We start from the raw sequence: 27,657 nt of genomic DNA, 5'->3' as shown, positions 1-27,657 counted from the left end.
ATGATAAATGGCTATCCTACAACAAGTTAAGTTCTGTTTATGTAGACGATTGTATAATTCAAAGTAAGGTGCTTCGTTTAAAACAGAAGTATTATTTTATAATTACATCGCCGAATATTTTTTTAAAACAAATAATAAGAATACTATACTATACAAATAATAATACTAAAAGCTGCTTCTCAGGTATGAGTTGAAACAGTAGTTTTACTGTTAAATATTTCACAATAAAGCTAGCCCTGACCCTAAATTTTATATAACTTTAATAAATTATTAAAATTTTGTGTTTTTAAGGATATATTCGAAAATCTTCAAAAAGTTATTCAAAATTGTTTGTGTGCATTTTATTTTAAATAATTTTAGGACATATTTAAAATAAGCAGAAAAATCATTAGGAACTTTTATTTTATAGTCTTTTTTTGGCGGAAAGCTAGGTTAGTTATTATCCAAACCAATAAAACTGAACTTGACCTTTGACCCACAGGGCAGGTGGGAGAAGAGTTGTCTAGGCACGGCTTTGAGAACGTGCACGCGCACGACGGCTCGTGTGCCATGCTGGACGTCTGCCGCAGGAAGAAGGTCTACTCCAAGTTTATTTGCAGCGTCATCAATGACGACACCGGACTTCCGGTTAAAAACGGTGAGTTGTTTATGTGCCGAAATTGAAGCAAGACATTTAATCGTTTTAAGGGTTGGATGGGCTGCGTCCAAGAGGCCCGGGTAACTTTAAAATCCCCAGATTATATTTTTTAATTGTGCATTTTCCTTAATCAAAGCCGGATGGTCATTCTCAGCTTGATGAGAATCGACGTAGCAAATTATTAAAAAAAAAACAACGAACTAATTTTGTTATTTTTCTATACAATTTTAGCATTTTAAAAATTAAGTTTTTTTTAAAATTAAATTACTTTCCCGAAGTTAGATGCACAAATTCTAACCTTCTGTTCACCCAGATAACATTTTTTTTTACTGTGCATTTTTCCCAATCAAAGACAGATGGCCATCCTTAACTTGATGGAAATTCACGTAACAAATTATTTAAAAAAGAACTAATTTTGTTACTTTTCTATACTATTTTAGCATTTTAAAAATTAAATTTTAATTTTATTAAATTATTTTCCCGAAGTTAGATGCACAACTACTAACCTTCTGTTCCCATTATATGTACCACAAAGACATTGAGCCTCCACTTCTCCCCTAGGCTTCTATGATGCTGTTGTTACATCCGGGGCAGTCCTGGAAAACCATCTTCCTGTGTCAGCACTTGCAGAAATTATACGTGTTACTAAATCAGGCGGGTGAGTAGGTTTTTGGGTTGCCAGTTAGCATTTCATGTGTACGTGTATTTCGCTTTTTATTCTTTCAACGTCATTTCTTACATTTTTAATTGTAGATTTAATTACATAAGAATTTGATAACTTTTATGCTTCTTTTGGTGCACAATTTTTTCTACTTCGTTCTATTCTATTGAAAATATGTATAAGGGAGCGGGAAATTAGTGCTTTATAAAGGGATATTCTCATGAAGCATATTCTAGAAAAATTTCACCCCTATGTGTCTTCTCAAAACAAAACAAAAAACAAAAAAAAAAACGAGAAAGAAAATCAAGAAAGAACAACAAACTAGCGTTTTTGTTACGACCTTCTATATTTCCTTAGCCCTATTATGCTACAAGTGCCATCCCAACCTACATGTTATATTAGAATATACGAGAAAGTTTAGGGGAGATCACTTCCTATTTATTTAACGTTTTTAAAATTTCGAACAAACACAAAAAATTCCTATACGCACTTTTATTGTGTGCTATTTTCAGTTTCACTTTTTTATTGCGCGTCTTCTTAGTCACCATCTTATATATCATGTATGATTTATCCTGACCATTACAGGTTTTGTATAGTTGCATACAGCTCGGACGTACTGAGCACCAACTACGGCAAGTCTTGGGAGAAAGAGATGAGAAGGTTGGAGGAAGACGGACTGTGGTCACGGCACTGTAAGGTCCTGATACCAAACTTCTACATCAACACACGGGGGGTCGTGGACGTCTTACATGTGGCTTAGTGGGGGTGGGGTGGGGGTTGGGGGGGGGGTGGGGTGAGGTCCTGATACCAAACTTCTACATCAACACAATGGGTGTCGTGGACGTCTTACATGTGGCTTAGTGGAGTCATTGACGTCTTACAAGTGGCTTAGTGGGGGTGGGGTGGGGGTTGGGGGGGGGGGTGGGGTGAGGTCCTGATACCAAACTTCTACATCAACACAATGGGTGTCGTGGACGTCTTACAGGTCGCTTAGTGGAGTCATTGACGTCTTGCATGTGGTTTAGTGGAGTCATTGACGTCTTGCATGTGGTTTAGTGGAGTCATTGATGTCTTGCATGTGGTTTAGTGGAGTCATTGAAGTCTTGCATGTGGTTTAGTGGAGTCGTTGACGTCTTACAGGTGGCTTAGTGGAGTGGAGTCATTGATGTCTTGTATGTGGTTTAGTGGAGTCATTGACGTCTTGTCAAGTTGGGATTTGGGGGGGGGGGATGTAAGGTCCTGATATCAAACTTCTACATCAACACACGGGGAATCGTGGACGTCTTACAGGTGACTTAGTGGAGTCATTGACGTCGTACAGTTCGCTTAGTGGAGTCATTGACGTCTTGTCAAGTTGTGATTAGGGGGGGGGGGGATGTAAGGTCCTGATACCAAACTTCTACATCAACACACGGGGAATAGTGGACGTCTTACAGGTGGCTTATTGGGGTCATTGACGTCTTGCATGTGGTTTAGTGGAGTCATTGACGTCTTGCATGTGGTTTAGTGGAGTCATTGACGTCTTGCATCAACACACGGTGGGCCGTGGACGTCTTAGTGGAGTGGAGTCATTGACCGGATCTCAATAGTTGCTTTCATAAACCATCTTGCTTTATTTATTGCATTTAGATACTGTACCATAAAATACATATTGGCGTTGTCGTACAAAATACCATTATCTTCCACTAGTAGAAACTATTGTATTTAATATGCATGTGTTAATTTTTCTACACCTGATGAAAATCACCATAAAACACCGAACATTTTTTCCAGAGCATTATTTGTATAGTACGTTTACTTCAAGTTGATTAAAAAAATGTTTATTAATTTCGACGTTTCTTTTGTTCTAAAATTGTGTACCGCTTGTTTTAGCGATTGATTGGAAATATTCCATCTTAAATCTGCTGAGTTTGAGACTAGAGAAATACCTGACGTCTTCGGGAAACCAGAGCCATTCCGATGACATTGATGCAGAGTTTCTTCCAGGCATCTCTTCGGGGGGGGGGGCGAGCCCCACCGAAGAAAGTCTACCGCCCCCCCCCCCCCCCCCCCCCCCCCCCCCCGAACGAAATGGAATTTATATAGAAAATATATACTTTTAACAGTGTCCGTCCCATCCCCCCCGGAAATTTTAGTCCGCCCCCCCCCCCCCGCCTGGAGAAAAAAAGTCTGAAAGAAACACTGCATTGATGTCCTGTGTTCAGCAATCTGTGTATTTTGATCTCATCTCTATGCAATCTTTCACAATAAACTGGATACAAAAAGATTGTACGTAATACATAACACTCAGTAATCAACAAAAGCCAGGCAAATGAGGTTTGTTAGCTGGGGACAGCAACCCATCTAGGCGAGAATACTTTAAATTCAAATAACTGCTGCCTTAGCTGGACAGTGGAACGGCGTGGTCTAGCGATAGAGCACTAGACTGCTAACCCAAAAGTCTCGAGTTCAACCGTGGTTAAAATCAGTAAATCCACCAAGTGCTGACCATTATCCCTTCAGAGTACACTGAAATAGGTGATCTCCACTTACCCCATGGACCTTCAGGTTAGATTGGGAACTTTACTATTACATAGTACTTGCATACAACAAAACATGATAATACAATGACAAAGATAACACAGATATATTCTTAAAAGAAACGTGAAATTTAATCTAGTTAGAGTTGGAATCGATATTTCATTTAATTTTTTAAAACGTAATTTTGACAACAAATGAAACTTAATGTACCATGCGAACTAATTTGAAGAGAAGAATTAATACTGGTTAGACGGTCGCTATCTACTCAATTATGAAACCGTAAATTAATTAGTAATTCAGTAAGCCTATGCATTAACATGTAAATCACAAAATTAACCATCTCATTTTGTCAAGTTTTTAGAAAATTTAATAATTTTCCAGACATTTCCTGTTCTAAATAAAATAGCGAATTCCTTTGTAAACAAATCTAGCAGTTTTAATACAAGGTAATGTTTTTTTTACCTAATAGATTGAAGCTAATCCTCCGCATTCAATAAAATATATAGGCCTATAAAAACCTAAGCATAATTTTTTTTTTTCTCTTCGTTGGAATAATAATCTTGGCCATAACTACTGACTTTAAGCTAACAGGAGGCATTGCAATGTAATTCACAATGTTTTTTTTATTACGTAACAAACACAACACGCACAACTACCCCTGTTAATGAAATTACAATCAAATAGACTGGGGCTTACATGGGAACAAATTAAAATAACTCGACAAAGTTAATACTAGGTTATACCTTTGCTGTACGGCATGTTGGGGCTGTTTGTTTTACGTCAACAATTAAAACAATTAGGATCAACAATTTTATAATGAAATGTAGAAAAACAACGAAAAACAAATCCTAAAACTTTAGAGACTGAGTCGAAAAAGTTACCTTCAAAGCTCAGAGCTTTTTCTCCCTAAAAAATTACCAACATCAAAAATGAAATGAATTGAAATTAATAATTTTTTATCCTTAATTGACTTTAATCAAAATAGCAAATTTTAAACACAAAGGAGCATCTGTGACAAACCTAATTAATTGAAGGCTCAACGAATAAGCAGAACCAGAAGAAAAAAAAATAAAATAAGTTGTAAGAATTATAAATTAAATTTTCAATTGGAGAAAAGTATTCACTGATCGTGTTGATAAAAAAACGATATTTTAGAACCCATAACAAAGAAAACATGTAACATTATTGTTAATAATTAGTACAATCAGGACCCCACCATTACGCAAAGACTTAATTAAACAGAATGATACTTTTTAGAGAATAAATATTTCGTTTCGTCCCATTTGAATTTTATAGAATTCGCTGAATCAGTTTTTTTGCAGGTGATGAACGCAATTAAAAAATGTTTCCTATGTTTCATTAACAAAATTTGTTTTCCCTTGGTATGCACAAAGTCACGTGAGACAGTCATATGACCTGACACGCGAACGTGTTACATGCTACGATGTGTGAAAACATATTGTATTGGGGCAGTTGGAGAAATGAACCCAGGATCCAATTTCTTGAAGGCTTTTGTCGTGGAATAAGTTCTACCCTAATTGGATGGCCGGCTAATTACCGAATAAAATATTAAAACCTATATCATATTTCTGCTTAATTATAAGAAATGAAGTAAAACTTTATAATTAAATCTTGTTTAAAAATTAATAAAAACCATATTTTAATAAAACAGCATAGAATTTTAGCAATACCTTAATGTATTAATGAAGTATTACAACATTATACTTCGTATAATTTGGACTTGAATTCTTGGCCTACTGAAGATCAAATCCGGTTCCGGAAACAATCACGAACCTTCTCGGACATACCCGAAGATTGCCGACAAGAGGCGAAAATTTGACATTAGGAACAGACTCGTTAGGAACGGATTAACATAGTGTGCTAAAATTGCTAATTAGCGAATTTGAATAATATGTTAAAAATAATCTAACATAGAGATTTCAAGAATTTAAACACGTGTTCTCGTTAGGTAGATGTAACAGTTCTTCATGAGGCTTGGTGTGCTTCTCCGTTTTTTCCTAGCACAGGGGTAGACTCCTGGAACTTGAAAATCTCCATGCCCTGTAGGCGCTTGAGAGCGTCGCTGACGATGCAGAGGTCGCCCTTCAGCTCGCTGACCACACTGGCGATACACCGGGTGCTGTCCAGAACGTCGACTGACTCGGTGTACGGGTTGTATCGGACAGCGAACGGTCGTTTGATGGTCCCGGCAAATTGTCTGAGGATGGAAACAGTTACATTTTAGTTTGGATTCGGATAACGAACAGTGTTCCCTCTAAGCTGCGCGGCTGCGCGGCCGCGCAGCACTTTCAAATGTGCCGCGCAGACATTTTCTGATGCCGCGCACAGATTATCAGAACGTCGGGCAAGCCTGATTCACTAAAAAAATGGAATTAAGCGACATTTTTAGTACCTGTTTTGTTAAACGAACAGTCTTTGTGTTTTGGGGCCTCGACCAAACTGATACTTAAAGCTTGTGACCCCTGGGGGAGGGGGTGACCTCGGTTGTCATACCACAGGTCTAGTTAATGACTTAACTCTCAACTGAGCGGGGCGGGTACCGATGTGATGTCTGGGTGACACTCCCTCTGCTTGATTTAATGGTTTACCCCAAAACTGACCGTAAAAGGGATTGTGGCTAGTAGCTGACCATGCAAGGTTTTATTTTCTATTGTCACTGCCCTCCCCCATCTCCCAACCCCACCCACCTCCTTGATACTATGACGGTTTATTCAAGTCAGATGCAAATTCTAGGTTACTTAAGGTGGATGTGTTTTACTCTGTTTGGTTTAAGGATTTATATACTGTATATCCAATTCTTGGGATTATTACGTGCACCTGGATCGAACTGTTTCAGTATTCAAAGACTGGTTTAGTAAATAAGGAATAAAAGTTTACTACTCAGTGCTTTTTGAAAATGTTGAAAAGAAAAATGTGTGTAACAAGCGGTAAAACAATGCAGCAAAAAAAAAAAAAAAGCGAGAGATTCGTTTAAACTGGAATGGCTCAAAGTTAAAGTAACAACCGATACGTGATTATTACGTGCACCTGGATCGAACTGTTTCAGTATTCAAAGACTGGTTTAGTAAATAAGGAATAAAAGTTTACTACTCAGTGCTTTTTGAAAATGTTGAAAAGAAAAATGTGTGTAACAAGCGGTAAAATAATGCAGCAAAAAAAAAAAAAGCGAGAGATTCGTTTAAACTGGAATGGCTCAAAGTTAAAGTAACAACCGATACGCCAGATTCTAAGAATGTTTCAGTTGAATTAGGAAGCATCTATGAATATTTAGATGAGATTGGACTGAAGTGGACTTCAGTGATTGGACTGTGCTGCTAGTACTTGTAACAAAACCAACAAAGACAACGAATTTGTCACAGGAAAGCGTTGGGAATCATGGAAGCTTGACTACTGTAAACGTCATTTGTCTCGTGTTCACGAAGAAAATGTTGCGATTTTGTACACCCGCTCAAATGGGACTGGTCTTAAACGTCTGCTGGTTGAAACTAACACTGAGCGAGAAGAACGAATTGAACAAAATGAGCGCCAGCGTTCAAACGAGGATTAAGTTCGAATCCTAATGGATAATGTTCTTCTCGCCATTAGGATGAACGCCTCGATGCTGTCGGTACAACTGATTCATAACCACATGGTGAAGTATGTTTCTATACCAGACAGTTGGCAGAACTTCGAGTAGCATCGTTCCACACGCTTATAGTTGATGAAAGTACTGACATAACAGTACATAAAATGCTAATCTTTTATTTTAAATTTCGCCCAGTCAATTATTTATTCTACAAAACCGTTTTTGGTGGAATAATTCAGCTTACCGCATGTGATGCCTCAGCTCTGGAGGCAGCCATAACACAGTACTACACTGAACATCAACTTGACATGAACCGCATGGTAATGATAACATCAGACGGGGCATCGGTTATGTTAGGCCGTAGGAAGGGATTAGCTGCTTTACTGAAGGCTAAGGTCTCCCATCTTGTTGAACAGCACTGTGTTGCTCATCGATAAGACTTGGCACTTTCTGATGCTTGGAAAGATGTTAATTTGTTTAAGAATATTGAGGTTCTCTTACGCAGTTTACATTTTATTTAGTCGATATTCGGTTAAAAAGGGCGCACTTGAAGAATTGGCCAAGATGCATGATATGGATGTAATTTCTTTTCGACCAATTCATGCAGTTCGTTGGTTGTTACGTCACTTTGCTGTCAGTGCTTTGGTTAGAAATCTTGATGTTTTAGCTGCCTACTGTGAAGAACAAGTCCAAGACTGCAATGATCCTGTTTGTTGTTATATTTTGAAATCATTAAGAGATCCCCTGTATCAAGTTGCTCTGTATACCGTTAATGATGTATTAACTGAATTAGCTAATCTATCAATGTTGTTGCAGCGAAGTAATTTATCATCTATTGAAGCACATCAATTTTGCATTTCTAAAATACTCAAATTAGAACCACAATACCTGAGTGAAGATGTATATTGGAATGATAAAGCCAAGAAAATTTTGAATGAAAACGTAGGAATCGACACAAGACAAATCACGCAGTTTATACGATAGGTCTGCGATCATTTAAATGTAAGGTTTCCAGGAGATGAACTGCAGTTTTGGTCAGCTTTTGATCATACTGGTTTAAAAATTGTGCATTTGAGTTTGGCGTCAAAGAGATCAAACAACTGTGCGTTAAGTGCAAAGACTTGTTACAAACAACAAATGAAGAGTCATTTATCACGCAATACAATGACTTCAAATTTCAGATCAGTGAAAAACTCAAATCAGGTTCAGTAAATTCACTAACTGAAATCGCAGGAGTTACTTTAAACGATGAACAATTTAGCTCATTGGCAAAGTTAATTAACATATGCTGTACTTTTCAAGCATTCGGCGCTGATTGCGAGCGAGGTTTTAGCCTTATGAACAGCATTAAAGTGCAAGCACGAAATAGACTTGAAGTCACACATTTGGAGAATCTAATGCGAATTAAATTATATCTAAATGCTGGAGAGGATGTGGATTTAAACAAAGCATATAAGGTGTGGAAGCAAGGCAAGGTTAGACGCGAGAAATTGCAATAAATGCCCCTGAAAGGTTAGCTAATTTTGTTTTCAAGTCAGCTTTTTAAAATGGTTAACATGTTAAACTGTTGTATTTGTATTACCGTTATGGTATTAACATTATTAACATATGATTGCATTACACTATCATAGTAAGTCGACCACATAGCCTGTTGTCTAAATATAACTCTGAAAGTTTCTGTTGTGTATTTTATTTTATTTTGATGGGATTCGTATCTTCTTTTAATTGCATACGTTTCACTAGTCCTACACATTATACTATTAATTTATATCAAAATGCCCGCCTTCATTACTCTGCTTAATTGCAAGCCTAAACATACATATAAAGTTGCCCAAGTCATTTTTAGCACCGCGCACACAACATATTTTTTGCACACACACTCTGGGTCCTTAGAGGGAACATTGATAACGAACTGTCCTTTAATTGTCTCGGGATAATTGTCTTGGGATGGTAACAATTACATTTTAGATTGGATTCGGACAACGAACTGCCCTTTAATTGTAAAGGGATAATTGTCTGAAGATGGAAAGAAATTACATTTTAGGTTTGATTCGGACAACGAACTACCATTTGATTATCCATGTATAATTTTCTGAGGATGGAAACAATTACATTTTAGCTTTGATTCGGACAACGAACTGTCATTTAATTGTCTCTGGATAATTGTCTAGGGATGGAAACAATTACATTTTAGGTTTGTTTGGGACAAAGAACTACCGTTTGATTTTCGGAGAAAGAAAACTAATACATGCTAGGTTCGATTCCAACAAAGAGCGGACGTTCGATTAACCTTATCGAAGCAGGTAATGTTAGAACGAATAGCTTGAGCATCGTTACTTGACATCCGAATGTTCTCAAAAAGAGACCCAAGAATATTATGTTTTATTTGTAAAATATAAACAAATCACTAATTTAAAAAAAAAAAATGTTTATAATAACTAACTTTTACAAGCAACGAAAATAAGAAAATAAAGCTAAGTTGCTTTTTTTTAAAATAAAAATTTTTGGTCGCTAAAATATTTTTATGAGAAATTACAAGTAGGTGATCCCTAAAATTCAGTTATCTGTTGCTAATTAGTTCGCAGTCTATGATCAGGGAAGAAATCCGCCAACCGTGACAAACAGTTCAGCTTCGACGCCTCTTCTGATTAAGCAATCGCTAGTATTTTATCGTGTTATCTCCCCTCTTACAACTGTATATAGTAATTTTTAAATTAAATTAACTTGTCTAATTAGAAACGAATTTTAAGATATTCTTCCATTGTCATCTTAGAAGAAGGTGTCTTGAGATTTCGAACAAGAAAGATGTGGATTGTAGGTTAAAATTGAGTTATAAGATTCGCCACTAACACACAAAACAAAGGGACGCTATGAACTTAGAAAAACCCTTGAAAAATATAAATAATTTAAAAACGGTACATGCTTAATTTTATTTAAACGCTTTGAAAGTTTTATTTCAATATAAATTATATGCACTTTAAAATAAATTTTTTCAAAAGTTTATTTCTACGCTGGATTAGAAAAAGCTTTTATATTATGTTTTGAAAACTAATGTTATTTTTTATCGTTATTTACAATATAGTAGCTTTTTGTGTTAAATACACTATTGAATGTCACGTATCATCACTCTCTTTTAATAATTATCCAATCAGAAATAGCGTTTTAGTAACAGTTTCAAATCAAATTTTGGATTTTTTTCGAAGAAAAGGATTATGAAAAAAAAAATCCATTCAGAAATAGATAAGAAATATACATATAATTTGGCGATCTTCTACATTATAAATTAAAAAAAAAATCTGTCTCCAAACAAACTCAAAAAAATAAAAAATAAAAATGTAAAAAATCTGCCTCAAAAAAAATAAAAAATAAATAAAAAAAATAAAAAATAAAAATAAAAATAAAAATAAAAAAAAACAAAAAAAAACAAAAAACAAAAAAAAAACAAAAAAAAACCAACAACTGGAGGAAGATGCAATCTCAATCTCCCAACATGGAATGCGGCCAGCACCCACCTCATTTTTTCTTTGGCCTCCTCGAAGCTGTCAGTGAAGAAGTAGACGTCTTGGAAGGTGGTGATGAGACACTCCTGATTGCACATGTGCAGCGGCTCAAAGACTTTCTTCAGGGCCTTGTCACTCAGGGCGTGCTAGAAGACAAAAAATATAATTACATTCAACACGTCATTAAGGATGAGAGTTTGTGTTTTTTTTTTTTAATGAATCAAAGATACACATAGTAATTTTCCATCGAGTCTCATATAAGAAAGGATGTATTTTACTTAACATTAATTGGAATAAAAAAATATTTGCACATATATATGAATGAACTATTTCTGGAGCGATTAGTTTACTAATTTAATTAGAAGCATTGTGGTATTTTTTTCCTGAATTTTAGTGCACTTTAATGCTGAATTAAAAAAAAAATATTAGCATATAATTAGGAATGTTGTTGTTGGGGGGGGGGGGCGGATTGCATACAGGTGACCAAAAGATGACTTACCCCCAGTTCACTGATCGAAGAGAGAAGGCCGGCACCGTACGCCCTCAGTTCTCCATCCTGCTTGCACAGGCCGAACTCCACGGAGAAAAAGTAGCACTGAGAAAAGTATCAAAAGGACATTAGAAGCTGATTTGCTTGTGACAAAAAGACATAATAAGCTGATTTACTTGTGAATGTAGCACTGAGAAATGTAAAATTACATTATAAGCTGATTCACTTGTGAATGTTGCGCTGAAAAATGACAAAAATAAATTAAAAAACACGTGCTTTAAGCGATGCCCAGCCGCCTTTAAACTCTGTAAAGTGAGTCAGGCACCCATCAAGGCTGGGAGGTCTAAAGGACGTGATACGGACACGAACTCGGGATTCGATCTCAAGAATTTCAGCTTAGCAGTCGTATGTTCTACCATCCCACCAGGCATCCCAATAAGCTCAAATTTCTATTTAATATGATCGTTATTAATTTCACTTTTTTTTTTTAAATCGATGACAAGAAAGATGCACAACAGATAACTGCGCAACCGGAAACTGCTCACAAAAAAGTGTTCGGGGGAATTTATTTTCTTCAAATCGATCATCTATAAACGTTAACGAAGAATGACTACATGTACATTGAATCTTCATAAAACTTTTTTTCACCACAAAATATGACAAGTGTATTAGTATAGTTTATTTGTAATTCGCATTGGGGACGGCGTGGTCGAGTCGGTAAAGCTCATGTAGTTTGTTCTTGGTTGGACAAAGGCTATGGAAGCAAATCCAAAAAGAAAAGCAGGCTGAAATCGGAGTCAATGGCCTCAATGGCGCATAACCAGTTGACACGTATCCTTAATTCTGATGGAGGCGTGGTCGAGTCGGCAAAAAGCTTATGGTTTATAAATTCGAAAGTCTCGAGTTCAAACCCACTGGCAGATAAATCTCGGTCCCTTTCAACACTAAAAATCAAGAACGTAGCAGAAGAAGAATTCACATTTTTGCTCGAACTAGCGATTAGAACACAGCTATAACTACGAATAAAACTTAGACGGAAGAATTTGATTCAGTCACGTAGGCACCATTTCAACAATCACCATTCAGGAAATGGAGTGTACTGCCGTTTCCTTAATAAGCCTAGCCGTTGTATAATCAGATCATTTTCTATCGTGAATCTACAGTTTTGTTTTCATCTTAAACAAAACAAAATCTTACGCGTACGTCAGGGGTGTGAATTTGGTATCAAGGAAATGAAGAATGGACGATGAAAATAACATCTTTTAACGTAAACATAGACACGCCGAGAGCCCAAATATGCGCACTGAGAGTATTGATAACTGGATCAACTTTGTCCTTGTCTGCCATCAGCGCTTTTTATTGATGTATTGTTTTCTTCATTAAAACGGTCAACGTTAGTGTAAACTTAGTGCTAATCTGATTTAGATTTAGGTGTAGAGAGGGCGCGATTATATTTAGAAGAATGTATTTTGTGTTAACAAATCTGTCGAAATAATTGTGTCTTGTAGCAGAGTGTTTTTCTTAGTTTCTTACAAATTGAGACAGTTATCACGACCTCATTTAAACAACAAACCTCTTTAGTAAATATGTCAGATCAATTGAACTTTTCCAATCTCCTTCGACTCAGCGTTTTCAGAATATTGTTCGTCATCTTTTGCTTTAAAGCCTCTCTAATGACATTGCCATGTAGTTTTATAGATTACTCTCCTATCCTTCAGCACTTCCTTTCTAAGAGTTTAGAACTAGATTAGCCATACACGAACGACACACATACCGCTGAGAGCTTAGTAATGTCCGCCAATATGTTAGAACTTGATTAGCTATACACGACCGATCCACATACCGTTGAGAGCTTAGTAATGTCCGCCAATATGTTAGAACTTGATTAGCCATATATGACCGACATACATACCGTTGAGAGCTTGGCTATATCAGAATCTGAAGCTCCTAGAGAAGCCAGGCCGATCTCCTGGCTGAACTGTGCGAACGAGGAGTCTGCCAACAACGGCATGTGTCCCATCAGCTCATGGCAGCAGTCACTGCAACAAACAAACACAGTGGGTGGTTACCATGACAACGTGTAGGTACATGAAAACACTGTTGTATGGGTCAAAACATTTGCTCAGTTATTTTTTAATTTTTTAAAAGTAACAGATTAGCAATCATCCGTTTATTCTTATTTTTTAAATAGGTTAATTCATCAATACAAATATACTTTTTTTACAAGCTTTTATTTAACTCACTTCCTCTGTCGTCAGTTTGTCTAGATCGAAGCGGCCGAGCGAAATTGCAGGGACTTCTGACAGATACGGTTCATAGTTGGTACGTGGGTCATTTTATTTTAACTTCAAGAAAAATGTGTACTGTATGTCCATACACTACAATCATCTGAAGCTCATGTTTAAGTTATTTTAATGTAATTCCAGGTTCGTCATCTACACAATTTATAGACTAGTTAGTAGTATGCGGGGCTTGCTGAGCTAAGCACGGCTCTTTAAATACATGAATGCAGCTGTTTCATTTCAGTATTAGAATGTAACACTCTGACACCAACAGAGGACTAGTGCGTGTAACAAGACTTGTTAAGATGTAACATCTGTAATTTTAAGTATATAAACAGGTAGGTCTACCTTCTGTACATGAAGTTTAATTACGTTCTTGTTTTCAATAAGTATATTTATGTATCAATACGTATGTTGTAAGCTACATCACATCTTATTAATGCCCCTTGCCCAATTAGCTCAAAGTATTTATAGTTAGAATTTAACCCCCTCCTAGCTCTAGATAAGTGACGTCAGGTATGGACGCCCCCCCCCCCCCCCAAGCTGACGACATAAAGACCCCCCCTACTGTACTCACGGCTCCGGTGTGTAGAAGGGGTCAGATCTGTGACGTATGTACTGCGTGCAGTGAAAAACTCGGAAAGCCAACCCGGCAAGGAAGTCTCGAGAAGACAAGTAGCCGGCCACAGGTCGTAGTGTGAAGCCTGTTCGTTCTGCGAGACACCGAAATCATTTTATACAAAATGCGAAAAAGTTCATGGGTAGAGGTAGATAGAAGATTTTGTTTTAAATTCATCAAATAAAAATAGGTATAAATAAGTTGATTTGAAGTGAACATCATATTCGCTTAGCAAGTCTAGTGACAAACAATGCCACAACCTTAAACTTCAATCACCTTAAAACTTAACTTGCACAAAACGAAAACTTTATTCTTTATAATATGTTTATGATGCTGTTATGGGTTATGTTATCGATATCAAATTACATGTGAGGTAAAGCTGATTGATATAATGTAAACAGAAAACGAATGATTAGGCAAAAAAAAATATGCAAAGACAGAAAGTTGAGAACGACACACATTTTTTGAACAGACAAAACGTTTACCTTTTAAAAATCTTGATATATCTTCAAGCTGCGGGACATTATCCTCTCTGTGGATTAATAACATAAGGGCCCTGATTAAAACATCGGCAAAACATATGTAATGTGTTACTTTTGTGTGTCGCTATCCTAACCCTGTTTGGTTAACTCCTCTTTACAAAACATATGTAATGTTGTGTTACTTTTGTGTGTCGCTATCCTAACCCTGTTTGGTTTATCCTCTTTTTATCCCTAACCTCAATAGTGAATGTAATCCTGATCCTAAAACCTTGACCCGGACCTACATTATCCTGTCCTGCCTGTATTTCCTTAGGGTAACAAACTGACCACATTTGTTCTTACTTACATACTAGAAATTGTATCAAGTACATATATAATAATTGAGATAAAAAGCAGCTTGACTGTTTTTCTGCGCTTACTTTTCATTATTGTACCTTATAATTAGTAATAGTTTTAAATTTAAATATCAGTTAAAGTATACGTCCAGTTTGTTTCCCTCATTAATTTGCGTGCGCGTGCTTACAATCTAATTAAATGAATAGAAAAATATCTTAGATAAAATAAATTAGCTTATAAAACAGATAGTTTTTGGGTTACAAGTCTGTATATCGAATATGCTTACAGAGGTGATACGGAATTTGGCTTACAGTTCAGATCAAGTGAAAAAAGCTTGGGACAGTTAAAGATGGCGCCTGACCACTGACCTGTATCCGCAGTGCTCCACAAGTAAGGGGATGTTGGCCAGGTACTCTCTGCAAGCGTGTGTCGGATAAAGTTTCATCAGCTCACGGAAAACAGTCCCCCTGGCAAGTCAAAGATCAATAAAAAAAAAATTTCGGCCAAAGGACATATTTATACAGGAGGAAAATCTTTAGGACTAACTTAGTCATTGGCAACTAGAAATAAAAGTTTTTTTTTTAAATTTGTGAAAAGTAAAAATAAATTAAAAAGTTAAATTTTACTTACCAAGTTGCAACCTCTTAATTTGTGAAAAATCAAAAATCAAAAATAAATAAAATAAAATTGAATTTCACTTACCAAGTTGCAACCTCTTAAATTGTGAAAAATAAAAAAAAATAAAATAATTGAATTTCACTTACTAAGTTGCAACCTCTTAAATTGTGAAAAATAAAATAAATAAATAATTGAATTTCACTTACCAAGTTGCAACCTCCTCTTCTGTATATTGCACGTAGGGAATTTCAGTGCCGCTGTTCATAAAAATAAAAATAAATTATAGGTCGATGTAAGGATTTTTACAATGTTACAAAGTTTGGACAGGTAGAGCGAGTAGTTTAACAGCAGACGCCAATTGTACAACAGGTGTCTTGACTGTCTGGTTGTCAGTTTTTTTTAAATATTTTCGTGGCCGTTTTCTTAAAGCGGCTACATCCCACAAAAGGGCCCATCGCCATCTGATCCTTTTTGTTGTTAATGGGATCAATTATAAAGAAATGTCAGGAATGTTGATCATATTTAGTTTTCATTTTTTCTTTAACCAGGCTATTATTTTAGTGTCAGAAATAAACGCTGGACAATTTTCTGTAGTATTTGCTTCAGGTAAACGATAACGGCTGATGTTAAACTAGAGAGATTGTCGTTCTCAATTTAGGAGTCAAACTTTGCCAGGTAATTATTATTACTATGAACTGCCTGTACTTTGTTTAAAACATTTATTATAACAAGCCTTGTGTTAAAAAACTTAAACCGTTTAATTTATCATTCAGCTGAGGACATTAAGGGTGGGGGTGTGAGATAACATCTGGGGCCCTGGGCTGCTGCCCTATTAGCCCTACCCTTTAATCCGCCACTGGTCACTGGATAAACTAATAAAAGTGGATGAGTCCGCTGAATGGATATTTGGGTGCAGCGGAATTCAAAGCGGAGGCGCCTGACTGAACTCTTTGTATAGGCTAATACAATCGCGTCTAGCTCGTTATGCGCGTTGATAGACTGAGGAGGTAAGGTCTAATTACTCGGCGTCAGCCTGCCTTAAGCTCGAGTCAGCAATTACTTTTTCATAGAACAGAGCTGAGAAGCGGGACACCCAATTTATGCGAGAAGGAACGGCGATTGTTCGATATGGCGGCGGCTCCTAGAATACTTGAGGGGAGGGGGGGGGGGAAAGGGGGGGGGGGGTGAGGAAACAAAAGCATCCACAGACAGAAGAAGATTATAACATTAGATACGTTATGTTTTTTTTTTATTTATGCAAAATATTTGGCGAGCCTTTCCTTTGGGCAGTGTCTCTAAACAAAACCTGAATTTAAAAAAAAAATAGAGTTGAAATAGAGTTTTGTTTTCTTTTTTTTTTTATCAAGTCTAATACACTATGTGGGCGGGGCCATTTTTTTTGACCCCCCGGTTGTCTTTCTTGATTTGACCTTTGAACCGCAATGATTCGCCGAACCGCTGGCAGCGCTCATTAGGGCCTATGAATATTGATGAGAAGTCACCGATGCGTAATGGAGGGGACGGGGTTCGGGATTAGAGATGTTTCCAATGCAATCACGGCTCCCATCGGCGGCGATTCTTCCAGTTTTAACGTGAATCTCCGTGTTCTCTCGCCCACCAAAAATAGCACATCTGCTCCGTTGTACAAAAGCGATCGGTGGACGGCGCACGTAGCCTTGCAAATTGCATGGCTTCCGGTATGAGAGGCAGTTGGGGGGGGGGGGGAAGGGGGAGGATGGCGGCGTTTTATAAAACAAAACGTTCTGTAAAAGACGGTTTCTTACGTCATCAGGGGGGAGGGGGGGGGGGTAGAAATAAGCTGATAGGGTGATGATGGCTTCTGACGATATTTTAAAATTCGATTACCATGCACAGAACAGTTCGATTACCATGTACGGTACACTTATAAGTATCGATAAGGGGAGATAAGGAGACGGGTAAAGTAGGAAAGAATAAGAATTTTATAAGAAATGTATGTATCGACTTTTTATCTATAGTAGTGTTACATTGACCAAACTTCAGATCAAACCATCGTTTACGTAGTTATTCAACCTCTATAAGTTAGAAACTATCGGAAAAATTATACTGTGCTATATCAACAGAGCTAAAAAAAATTAGGAAATGTATATATGAATATATTTATGCAAATAATTGTACAAAAATTAGGCCAGTCATAAAAATATTATACAGCAACGGACATGAAAAAATAAATATGGTATACAGTTAAAAACTTAACTTAAAATCTGAAATCGGAAATGTTAGTTTTCAAGATTCACTTTCTTACATCCCATAAAACTACTGACATGAAATTAAATTTAAAAGAAATAGTATGATTAAATAAACCTGGAGTGATCTCCCCTAAACTTTCTCGAATATTCTTATATAAAACAACAGGGGATGGGAACTCGGGCTATAGTTATGATTTTTAATCCATTTTAAATACATAAACTTTTTTAAAATAAAATAGAATCTCATAGAAAAAAGTATTGCACACCAAGCGAACGCCGAATAAAGATGTTCATAATGGTGCGCAATATTATTAGTACTTTATAAATTTAGATGCGTTTTTGAGAAATCGGAAATAGCGTAAATTAGTACTTCCCGTCAACGGAAATTACTCAAAATTTAACAGAAGGTAGAGAATTAGATCTTTTACTTACATGTGAAATTTCATTTATCTATCTGAAATAGTACTCAAGTTATAGGCTTTTGAAAAATTCAAAGTAGAAAAAGTACCACTTCCGGTTATCGGAAATCGCTCAAAAGTTGATACGGATGTACGATTTTGATAAAATACTTATATATGAAATTTCATCAACCTAGCTGTAACGGTACTCAAGTAATCGTGTTTACACACACACACACACAGACACACACACACACACAGACACACAGACATACGGACAAGATTGCAAAATTATGTTTTTCCGTATCAGTGAGGTGTAAAACGTCGAGATTTGTAAAAATCTCGATTTTTTTTTTTGCACGATTACAATACTTTCTCTATACTACGTATATACGAGAAAGTAAAATGACGTGTAAATACAAATAAACCGGGAGTGATCTCCCCTAAACTTTCTCGAATATTCTTATATAAAATAACAGGGGATGGGAACTCGGGCTATAGACATGATTTTTAATCCATTTTAAATACTTAAAGTTTTAAAAATAGAATAAAATCTCGTAGACAAATTAATTGCACACCAAGTGAACGCGAAATAAAAAAGCGCATAATAGTGCGCAATATTATTATTACTTTTAAAATTTACATTAGTTTTTTGAGAAATCGGAAGTAGCGTAAAGTACTACTTCCAGTCAACGGAAATGACTCAAAATTTAATAGAAGGTAGAGAATTCGATCTTTTACTTACGTATGAAATTTCATTTATCTATCTGAAATAGTACTCAAGTTATAGGCTTTTGAAAAATTCAAAGTAGAAAAAGTACCACTTCCGGTTGTCGGAAATCGCTCAAAAGTTGATACGGATCTACGATTTTGATAAAATACTTATATATGAAATTTCATCAACCTAGCTGTAACGGTACTCAAGTTATCGTGTTTACACACGGACACACACACACACACACACACACACACACACAGACACACAGACATACGGACAAGATTGCAAAATTATGTTTTTCCGTATCAGTGAGATGCAAAACGTCGAGATTTGCAAAAATCTCGATTTTTTTTTTTGCACGATTACAAGACTTTCTCTATACTTCGTATATACGAGAAAGTAAAAAGTTTGCGATTGAATCATGATCATTAGAAACCCACACAAAACTTTGTTGTCGCTGTTCTGTCTAGCTATTATAGTGTATGGCATCCTCCCTCTGCTCCTGGTATTGTTTTCATTATAAATTAGTACTGTATTTTCAGATAGACCATCAACGAGTATTTGTGAGAGGTATCCTTTTCCTCGAAGCTTCTTGACATACCGAAAAGGTGTTTTAAGCTAGACTTTTGGCACATATTTGTGTAAGATGCTAAGTAGAACCTGATGTATACTTCCATTGTCTCAAGTACTGGGCCGTCTTTAAAGATTTAGTTACACGGAGATTGACTTTCGTACACATATTTGAACAGTGGTTAAAACTTATTATCTAGAATTTAAAGACTTTAGTGCTTAAAATACTGGAGTTACAATAACAATATTTTGAGATACATGAATTAAAAATTTAAATTGGCATATCGTTTTTATTTTACTTGTTTGCGTGAAAGTGGCGCTTAAATAAATACGTCCCTATTAATATGTGTACATAAGATAAAGTTAAGCTAGAGGAGTGACTATCTTTGTTGGGTTTGATTTTCACAAAAATATTACTTTTCACAAAAATATTACTTAGGTACTTTTAGCACTTGAGTTTGTCATTTGGTAGCTAGACGCCCACGCTTTACTGACAGTAATTAACAAGTAATCTATGAAATATAAAATAATCATCTACAAGATATTGCGTGTAAGAGAGAGAGAGAGAGAGAGAGAGAGAGAGAGAGAGAGAGAGAGAGAGATAAATAGAGAGAGAGGGATATATATATATATATATATATAGAGAGAGAGAGAGAGAGAGAGAGAGAGAGAGAGAGAGAGATAGATAGATAGAGAGAGAGTGTGAGACGATTCTTGAGTCAAACAATATACAACGAACAAACAACTATAAGAGACGAAACATGCACGACGAATAGGAAAGTATGAAAGACAAACAGTGAGAGATAAAGAACAAAGAGAATCGAACCAATACCAAGAGAGTCAACACTCACTGTGTATACTGCATGGCCAGGTCGGTGAAAATTTTCCTCCTCTGTCGGTAAACGGTGTCTTTAAATCCCTGGGGAAAGTGACAGAAAATAAATCTCTACATGATGTCGGTATCTTTAAATCCCTGGGGAAAGTGACAGAAAATAAATCTCTACATGATGTCGGTATCTTTAAATCCCTGGGGAAAGTGACAGAAAATAAATCTCTACACGGTATCTTTAAATCCCTGGGGAAAGTGACAGAAAATAAATCTCTACACGGTATCTTTAAATCCCTGGGGAAAGTGACAGAAAATAAATCTCTACACGGTATCTTTAAATCCCTGGGGAAAGTGACAGAAAATAAATCTCTACACGGTATCTTTAAATCCCTGGGGAAAGTGACAGAAAATAAATCTCTACACGGTATCTTTAAATCCCTGGGGAAAGTGACAGAAAATAAATCTCTACATGATGTCGGTATCTTTAAATCCCTGGGGAAAGTGACAGAAAATAAATCTCTACATGATGTCGGTATCTTTAAATCCCTGGGGAAAGTGACAGAAAATAAATCTCTACACGGTATCTTTAAATCCCTGGGGAAAGTGACAGAAAATAAATCTCTACACGGTATCTTTAAATCCCTGGGGAAAGTGACAGAAAATAAATCTCTACATGATGTCGGTATCTTTAAATCCCTGGGGAAAGTGACAGAAAATAAATCTCTACATGATGTCGGTATCTTTAAATCCCTGGGGAAAGTGACAGAAAATACATCTCTACATGATGTCGGTACTAAATCTCTGAAGAAAGTGACAGAAAATAAATATCTATATGATGTCGGTATCTTTAAATCCCTGGGGAAAGTGACAGAAAATAAATATCTACATGATGTCGGTATCTTTAAATCCCTGGGGAAAGTGACAGAAAATAAATATCTACATGATGTCGGTATCTTTAAATCCCTGGGGAAAGTGACAGAAAATAAATATCTACATGATGTCGGTACAAATCGTTGGGAAAATTACTTAAAAAATAATTTTTTTTAATCCGCCGTTATGAAGGGGAATTAAAATAACTAGCTACCACAAAATAACGTAATACTAGAAAGTAAAAAGAATAATATTTAGATTCTTGATATTTTTAAACGTATATATATATATATATATATATATATATATATATATATATATATATATATATATATATATATATATATATATGGTTCCATGACAAATGATCTCAGGACAAATGATCTCAAGGACAAATGATCTCACGGACAAAAGATACCAGGACAAAATATATCAGGACAAATGATACCATAGACAAATGATCTCAGACAAAATATCTCAGACAAAATATCTCACAGCTAAATTTTAATAGTGTGTACGATGATTTTAGTTGATTTGAACATGTTTTTCAATTGTCTGTCAATATGGCTTTTGTTTACTTTTTTACGCATAATAATTGTGATTAAAATGAATTTCTTAAACTTAACAAAGTATCAAAAGATGTATTAAACGTAATATTTTTAATAGCATTTGATTTGAAAAGGGTAAACATTAAAACAAACTTACTCCTGAAAGATGTAATTAATGATAATGTATAGAACAAATACAGTAATGGTAGCTATAGTGATTTTTTTTTTTAATGTGAACATGTCTTTAGGTTCGTAACGTAAAACTTATTCTTAGTGCATCATCAACACAAACATAACGCTTAAGTTTCTTTGCTGGCAGGTAGGCTACATCGTTATGATCACACCTCTCCAATACAATGTGATCATGTATTGTGTATACTCTTGCTTGACATGTTCTAACTTCACATTTCCAAATATCTTTGCCTGCTGCTCAAGTTATGTTTTTTTTATAAACATAAATTCACCAGAAACTAATGTCCTAAAACATTTCTGCGAGGTAACGAAAGAAGCCATAATTGAGTTATCACAACTAATACTGCTTTGTTTTCATGCACACTCCGACAAACTTAGCTCCGCGATGACCGCTGTCGTTTAAATAAGCATTTGTCACCTGATCACTAATGTGTGACCGACGCATAACTATTTACTTTAGATGTTTGTTGTATTGTCCATGGAGGGCGGATGTCTTTCCCTTAGGCATGTCTCTGCCATCAAAGCGGGCGGCCACCTTGATACGAAGGTGTGTCTTTATTGTTATTTCATTCCCTTTGATCTAGTTTCATCCACCTGACATGGTAGGATTGTCTCATATTTGGCAAGCCCACCTACGCTGTCTATCGAAATATTTCTTTAATCTTCACATACTATATTAGTAATCATAATTTTAAAATTTTTAGTGCAATATGACAAATTTATGCGGCAAACATTCCTAAAAATTATTATATAGGCCTATAAACAATATTAAATATAGTAAACAATACCATATGACAGTCAATAAAAAATGTTCAGATTAGCTAAAATCATCCAATACACTATTAAAATTTAGCTATGAGATATTTTGTCTGAGATATTTTGTCTGAGATCATTTGTCCATGGTATCATTTGTCCTGATATATTTTGTCCTGGTATCTTTTGTCCGTGAGATCATTTGTCCTTGAGATCATTTGTCCTGAGATCATTTGTCCTGAGATCATTTGTCCGTGAGATATTTTGTCTGAGATATTTTGTCTGAGATCATTTGTCCTGAGATCATTTGTCCTGTCACCATATATATATATATATATATATATATATATATATATATATATATATATATATATATATATATATATATATATATATATATATATATATATATATATATATATATATATATATATATATATATATATGTATATATTTATATATATATATATATATATATATATATATATATATATATATATATATATATATATATATATATATATATATATATATATATATAGTGTACGAATAAAAGGAAATTAAAACTGCTTTTAACCTCTTTGAATGAAAAGGCTTACGTTTATTTTAAGTTAAATACTTAACCACACAATAGATGTTATTAAAATCTAATTAATATTATATTATTAATATTTAATATATCCCATCATTCTCACCGGATGTTCGGCGTCCAGTTCAGCCCCGTACATCAACACGTGACTTGCGCAGTGGTCAAGATCGGAGACCTTCCGGGGGAACCATGGGACCATCTCCATGCAGGCTGCAAGCATTTAAAAAATAAAGCATTGTGATTGGTCAAAATAGTCAGATCTTTTATAGGACATCGTTGCACAAATAATACTGACAATTTAAACAGATTTTATGATTTTGAAAAAAAAAAAGAAAAACTAAATTGATGCAAGGCTAATACAGCATGTACACAAAATGTCTAAAAAATCAATTAAAACATAATTACCACGGTCAATCTAAACAAAGTCCATTTATTTAAATTCAATTAATCAATAAATTCATTAATTTTTATTGAAAGATGTGTAGAGTAGAAAATATTTTGCGTTCTTTACACAATGGTGTTTAGATAATTAGAAGATTTATTTATATTAGAATATTAAAATAATTATGTGATAATGTGTCGTTAACTATAGTAAAGCGTGTTGTGGTTTTTTTTTTTTTTAAATGTAAGTACATTTATATCAGCCTCTCAGTTTTTTTAACCACTCATGCAAATTTCAGAATGGTAAAAATTATCTGCAAAGGGGGACGGTGTGGTCAAAGGGTAGAGCCTTCAACTTCTCCACCGAAAGTCTCGGGTTTAGATCCCGGGCTCGAGTCAGCACGACGTCCCTGAGTCCACCCAGCTCCGATGGGTACCTGACTTATGTTAGGGAAAGTAAGGACAGTCTGGCATGGTGTTGACCACACTGTCCTTTCATCAGTGGCGTGGCCAGGAATTGGTCATGGGAGGGGTTCAAATATTGTTCCATATGTATCAAATCATATATATATATATATATATATATATATATATATATATATATATATATATATATATATATATATATATATATATATATGAGTGCGAGTCCATGGGATGGGTTATAACCCCCCTAACCCACCCCTCTTGCCTACGCCACTGCCTTTCATATTCCGAGATCACTGAAATAGGTGAACTCTACTTGACCTGCCCCCATAAAGCGTAGATTTCAAAACGGAACGTTTAGATTTTGTTTCACACAACGCAAGTAAGGAGCCGTGCCTGATGTTATCAACATCATTTCCCGTTCGTGCCCAAGACAAATGGGGCAGATGAAGTAGAGTTCATCAGCTTCAAAAACCTCGGCATATGAATTGATAGCGTGGTCAGCACATTGCCCAGCCGCCTATGTTTCCCTAATGTAAGTTAGGTACCCATCAGAACCGGGTGGATTCAAGGATATCCTATTGACTTTAATCCGGATTCGAACTCGAGACTTACGGGTTAACAGTCCGCCCCCCCCCCCCCGAACGAGATGGATTTTATATAGTTATATAGTAAACATACAATAATACTAATGTGTGTCGTCCACCCACCCCCGAAAAATGATGATCGCCCCCCCCCCCGCTCACAATTTTTTTTCAAAGCCCCCCCCCCCCCCCCCCCCGTGAGAAAAAAGTCTGAAAAAAACACTGGTCCGTCCCCTGCCTGATGTTACAGAATGAACAGAAACCTTTTTTAGTTAACGCTGGCGGCGTCATGGAGATGTTGAGCTCATTGAAGGTGATGCTGGCAACTTCCCTCTTCAGACGGTTGACCAGCTCCTCCAACCGGATGTGGTCAGTCTCCACGTCCACGTAGATATCGTACAGGGCGTCCGCGCGCCTCGACTTCCGGGATTCGATGTGGACCACGTTAATTTTATTTTCCTGAGGGATTTTTTAATGGGGAAAGTGTTAGTTTTACCTAACACAAAATCAATAACATGCTAAGCCATGCATATGCAAAAGTAACACGGGGAAATTTATCATCATCATCATCTTTTTCCGGTCATGCCCAGGGCACAAGGGGCAAAGAATTGTATATATATATGTATATATATATGTATATGTATATATATATATATATATATATATATATATATATATATATATATATATATATATATATATATATATATATATATATATAATACATATATATATGAGTGTATGTATATATGACTAAATATATATGGCTATATAGATGGTTAATATATATATATATATATATATATATATATATATATATATATATATATATATATATATATATATATATATATATATATATATATATGTAAGTGTGTATTTATAGTGTATATATATGAGTGTATATATATAGTCATATATATATATATATATATATATATATATATATATATATATATATATATATATATATATATATATATATATATATATATATATATATATATATATATATATATATATATATATATATATGCCGTCGCTCTTTTGTCTGCGCTCTTATGTCGGCGCTCTTTTCTCGTGCGCTCTTTTGACGGGGTGCCATACATATATAGCCATCTATATAGTCATATATATATATAGGCCTATATAAGTTTAATTCTTACCTGGAATATTTTTAAGGCGCTCGCCAGGTGTCCTACATGATTGTTGACTGAGAACACGACTGTGGTTGTAGTGCCCAGCCCCGATGGGCTGTTCATACCCTCCAAATTTCGCAGACTTTCCTGGCAAATGGTAATATAATCATATTCGTTTTTAATAGTGGTTACCATCTTATGCGAAAAAAACCCAACCTAATTAGGCCTATAATTATGTAAATTTTCATTTTTGAACCTGACGGCATGACGGCACACATGAAGGGATAGTGTGGTCAGTGCTATGCCCTGTCGCCTTTACTTTCCCTAACATAAGTTAGTGAGTTCGGTTGGACTTAGGGATGTTCTACTGTCTTGAACCCGGATTCGAACTCGAGACTTACGGGTTCTCAGTATAGCGCTCAACTGCCGCCATATATGTCTAAATCAAACATTAATGCAAGTAGTTTGACAAAGCAAATAATTAAACTGATTAATTTAACACTGGTTGAGGTAATTAGTTTACATAAAACAGGTGCTAAGTAGGGTACACCAACTGCAACTATCTACATTGATGACCCAATTTACAATAAGGCAACATCGTATAAAATGTCTTTGAGAATGATATTGTTCAAGAATGTCTAGCACAAGCAACTTTGATAAAATTATTAGGATTACAATCTTCAAACTGCCCTCTCCCTTCTCCCCCATGCGACGCCACTTTACGTATCAGTAACCTTACTTCTAAAGCCTTGAGTTGGGATTCTGAAGGAGGCTTGATGTCGTCACAAAGACGTTTCCGGGCCAGCCCCTCGCGCAAGCCCATGGCCTTACGCTCCGTGTGTTGGCTACAGATGGGGTAGGGCTTCTTCTCCTCCTGGGTGGGGGAGCACATACCGGAAGTATTCCTCAGGGTGACCTTGTACACCTCTAAACAGTTGCCCATGGTGTGGTGCCTAGAATTCTGCGACCCTCCTGCACAATTTTTGTTTGTTTGTTTGTTTGTTTATTTGTTTGTTTGTATGTTTGTTTGTTTGTATGTATGTTTTTTTTTGTTTGTTTGTTTACTTGTTTGTTTGTTTGCTTACTTGTGTATTTGTTTGTTTGTTTAATGTCTTGTTCAATAAATTTCAATTTCTGTCGTTTCTAAAGTGAAGGTATATTTCTCTTGTTGATTCCTGTGGGGGTTTATTTATATGTACCGCAGGAGTTCTGGGGAAATAGAACATCCAGCAAATTATTTACACTGATAAGAATACAATAGATCAAGTAGTTTAACAGTGGCGTCGCTAGGTCGGGTGTCATCTGGTGCGGCACCTCATGGTGTCACCCCTCTCTTTTTTCACTATAAATTTTGAAGTTATTTTACACCCCCTCCCGGTATAAGCTTTAAAGCGTTCACATTTAATACGAATGGTGTTTATCTATAGTCGGTTGTTAATACAGCTGGGTGTAACACTGTTTTCTCTATAGTTTACATGTTTATCTCATAGTGTCACCCCCCCCCCCCCTTCCCCCACCGCTTGTCGGGATCATAAATTTGTTCTTAAAATAAAAATAAAAAGCAACTTTTATTCAATATATCTTGTATTTTTTTTTCTTGGTGTTACCCCCTAAATTGTGTCACCCGGTGCAGTCAGCACCCCCCGCCCTCGCCTCGCGACGCCTCTGTAGATTAACTACCGTAAAAATCATCCAGAAAAC

General features: G+C 35.8%; 2 protein-coding genes across 2 annotated transcripts; one reads left to right on the top strand and one right to left on the bottom strand.

Annotated features, from left to right (window-relative positions):
• On the top strand, positions 1-2,058 carry LOC131957768 (methyltransferase-like protein 27). Its single transcript, XM_059322538.1, has 4 exons — positions 1-25; positions 482-637; positions 1,199-1,295; positions 1,884-2,058. The coding sequence occupies exons 1-4, from the start codon at positions 1-3 to the stop codon at positions 2,056-2,058; spliced, it is 453 nt and encodes a 150-aa protein (XP_059178521.1).
• Positions 2,059-4,866: 2,808 nt separating this feature from the next.
• On the bottom strand, positions 4,867-26,967 carry LOC131957772 (tryptophan 5-hydroxylase 1-like). Its single transcript, XM_059322540.1, has 13 exons — positions 26,696-26,967; positions 25,984-26,103; positions 25,081-25,276; positions 23,533-23,636; positions 20,497-20,564; positions 15,938-15,988; positions 15,482-15,580; positions 14,781-14,827; positions 14,254-14,389; positions 13,307-13,433; positions 11,404-11,499; positions 10,917-11,050; positions 4,867-6,036 (listed from the first exon to the last, which is right to left on the bottom strand). Exons 1-13 carry the CDS (start codon positions 26,897-26,899, stop codon positions 5,805-5,807), a joined length of 1,614 nt encoding a protein of 537 aa, XP_059178523.1. The 5' UTR covers positions 26,900-26,967; the 3' UTR covers positions 4,867-5,804.
• Between the last annotated feature and the right edge of the window lie 690 nt (positions 26,968-27,657).

Source organism: Physella acuta, unplaced genomic scaffold (genome assembly GCF_028476545.2).
Source record: "Physella acuta isolate Inbredline_101_S28 unplaced genomic scaffold, ASM2847654v3 ptg001264l, whole genome shotgun sequence".
Classification (NCBI taxonomy): Eukaryota; Metazoa; Mollusca; class Gastropoda; family Physidae; genus Physella; species Physella acuta.
Note: the sequence above shows the minus strand (reverse complement) of the source record. Positions and strands in the feature narration are given on the sequence as shown.

Bases quoted from the DNA above. Each gene is read 5' to 3' on its own strand.
- LOC131957772 (XM_059322540.1), bottom strand. From the start codon at position 26,899: ATGGGCAACTGTTTAGAGGTGTACAAGGTCACCCTGAGGAATACTTCC. The intron at 15,989-20,496 runs GTGAGTGTTGAC...TTTTATGAACAG, and splicing joins CTGGCCATGCAGTATACACA to CGGCACTGAAATTCCCTACG. The intron at 13,434-14,253 runs GTGAGTACAGTA...TGTTTGTTGCAG, and splicing joins CCCTTCTACACACCGGAGCC to TGACTGCTGCCATGAGCTGA.
- LOC131957768 (XM_059322538.1), top strand. From the start codon at position 1: ATGATAAATGGCTATCCTACAACAA. The intron at 26-481 runs GTTAAGTTCTGT...TTTGACCCACAG, and splicing joins AAATGGCTATCCTACAACAA to GGCAGGTGGGAGAAGAGTTG. The intron at 638-1,198 runs GTGAGTTGTTTA...CTTCTCCCCTAG, and splicing joins CGGACTTCCGGTTAAAAACG to GCTTCTATGATGCTGTTGTT.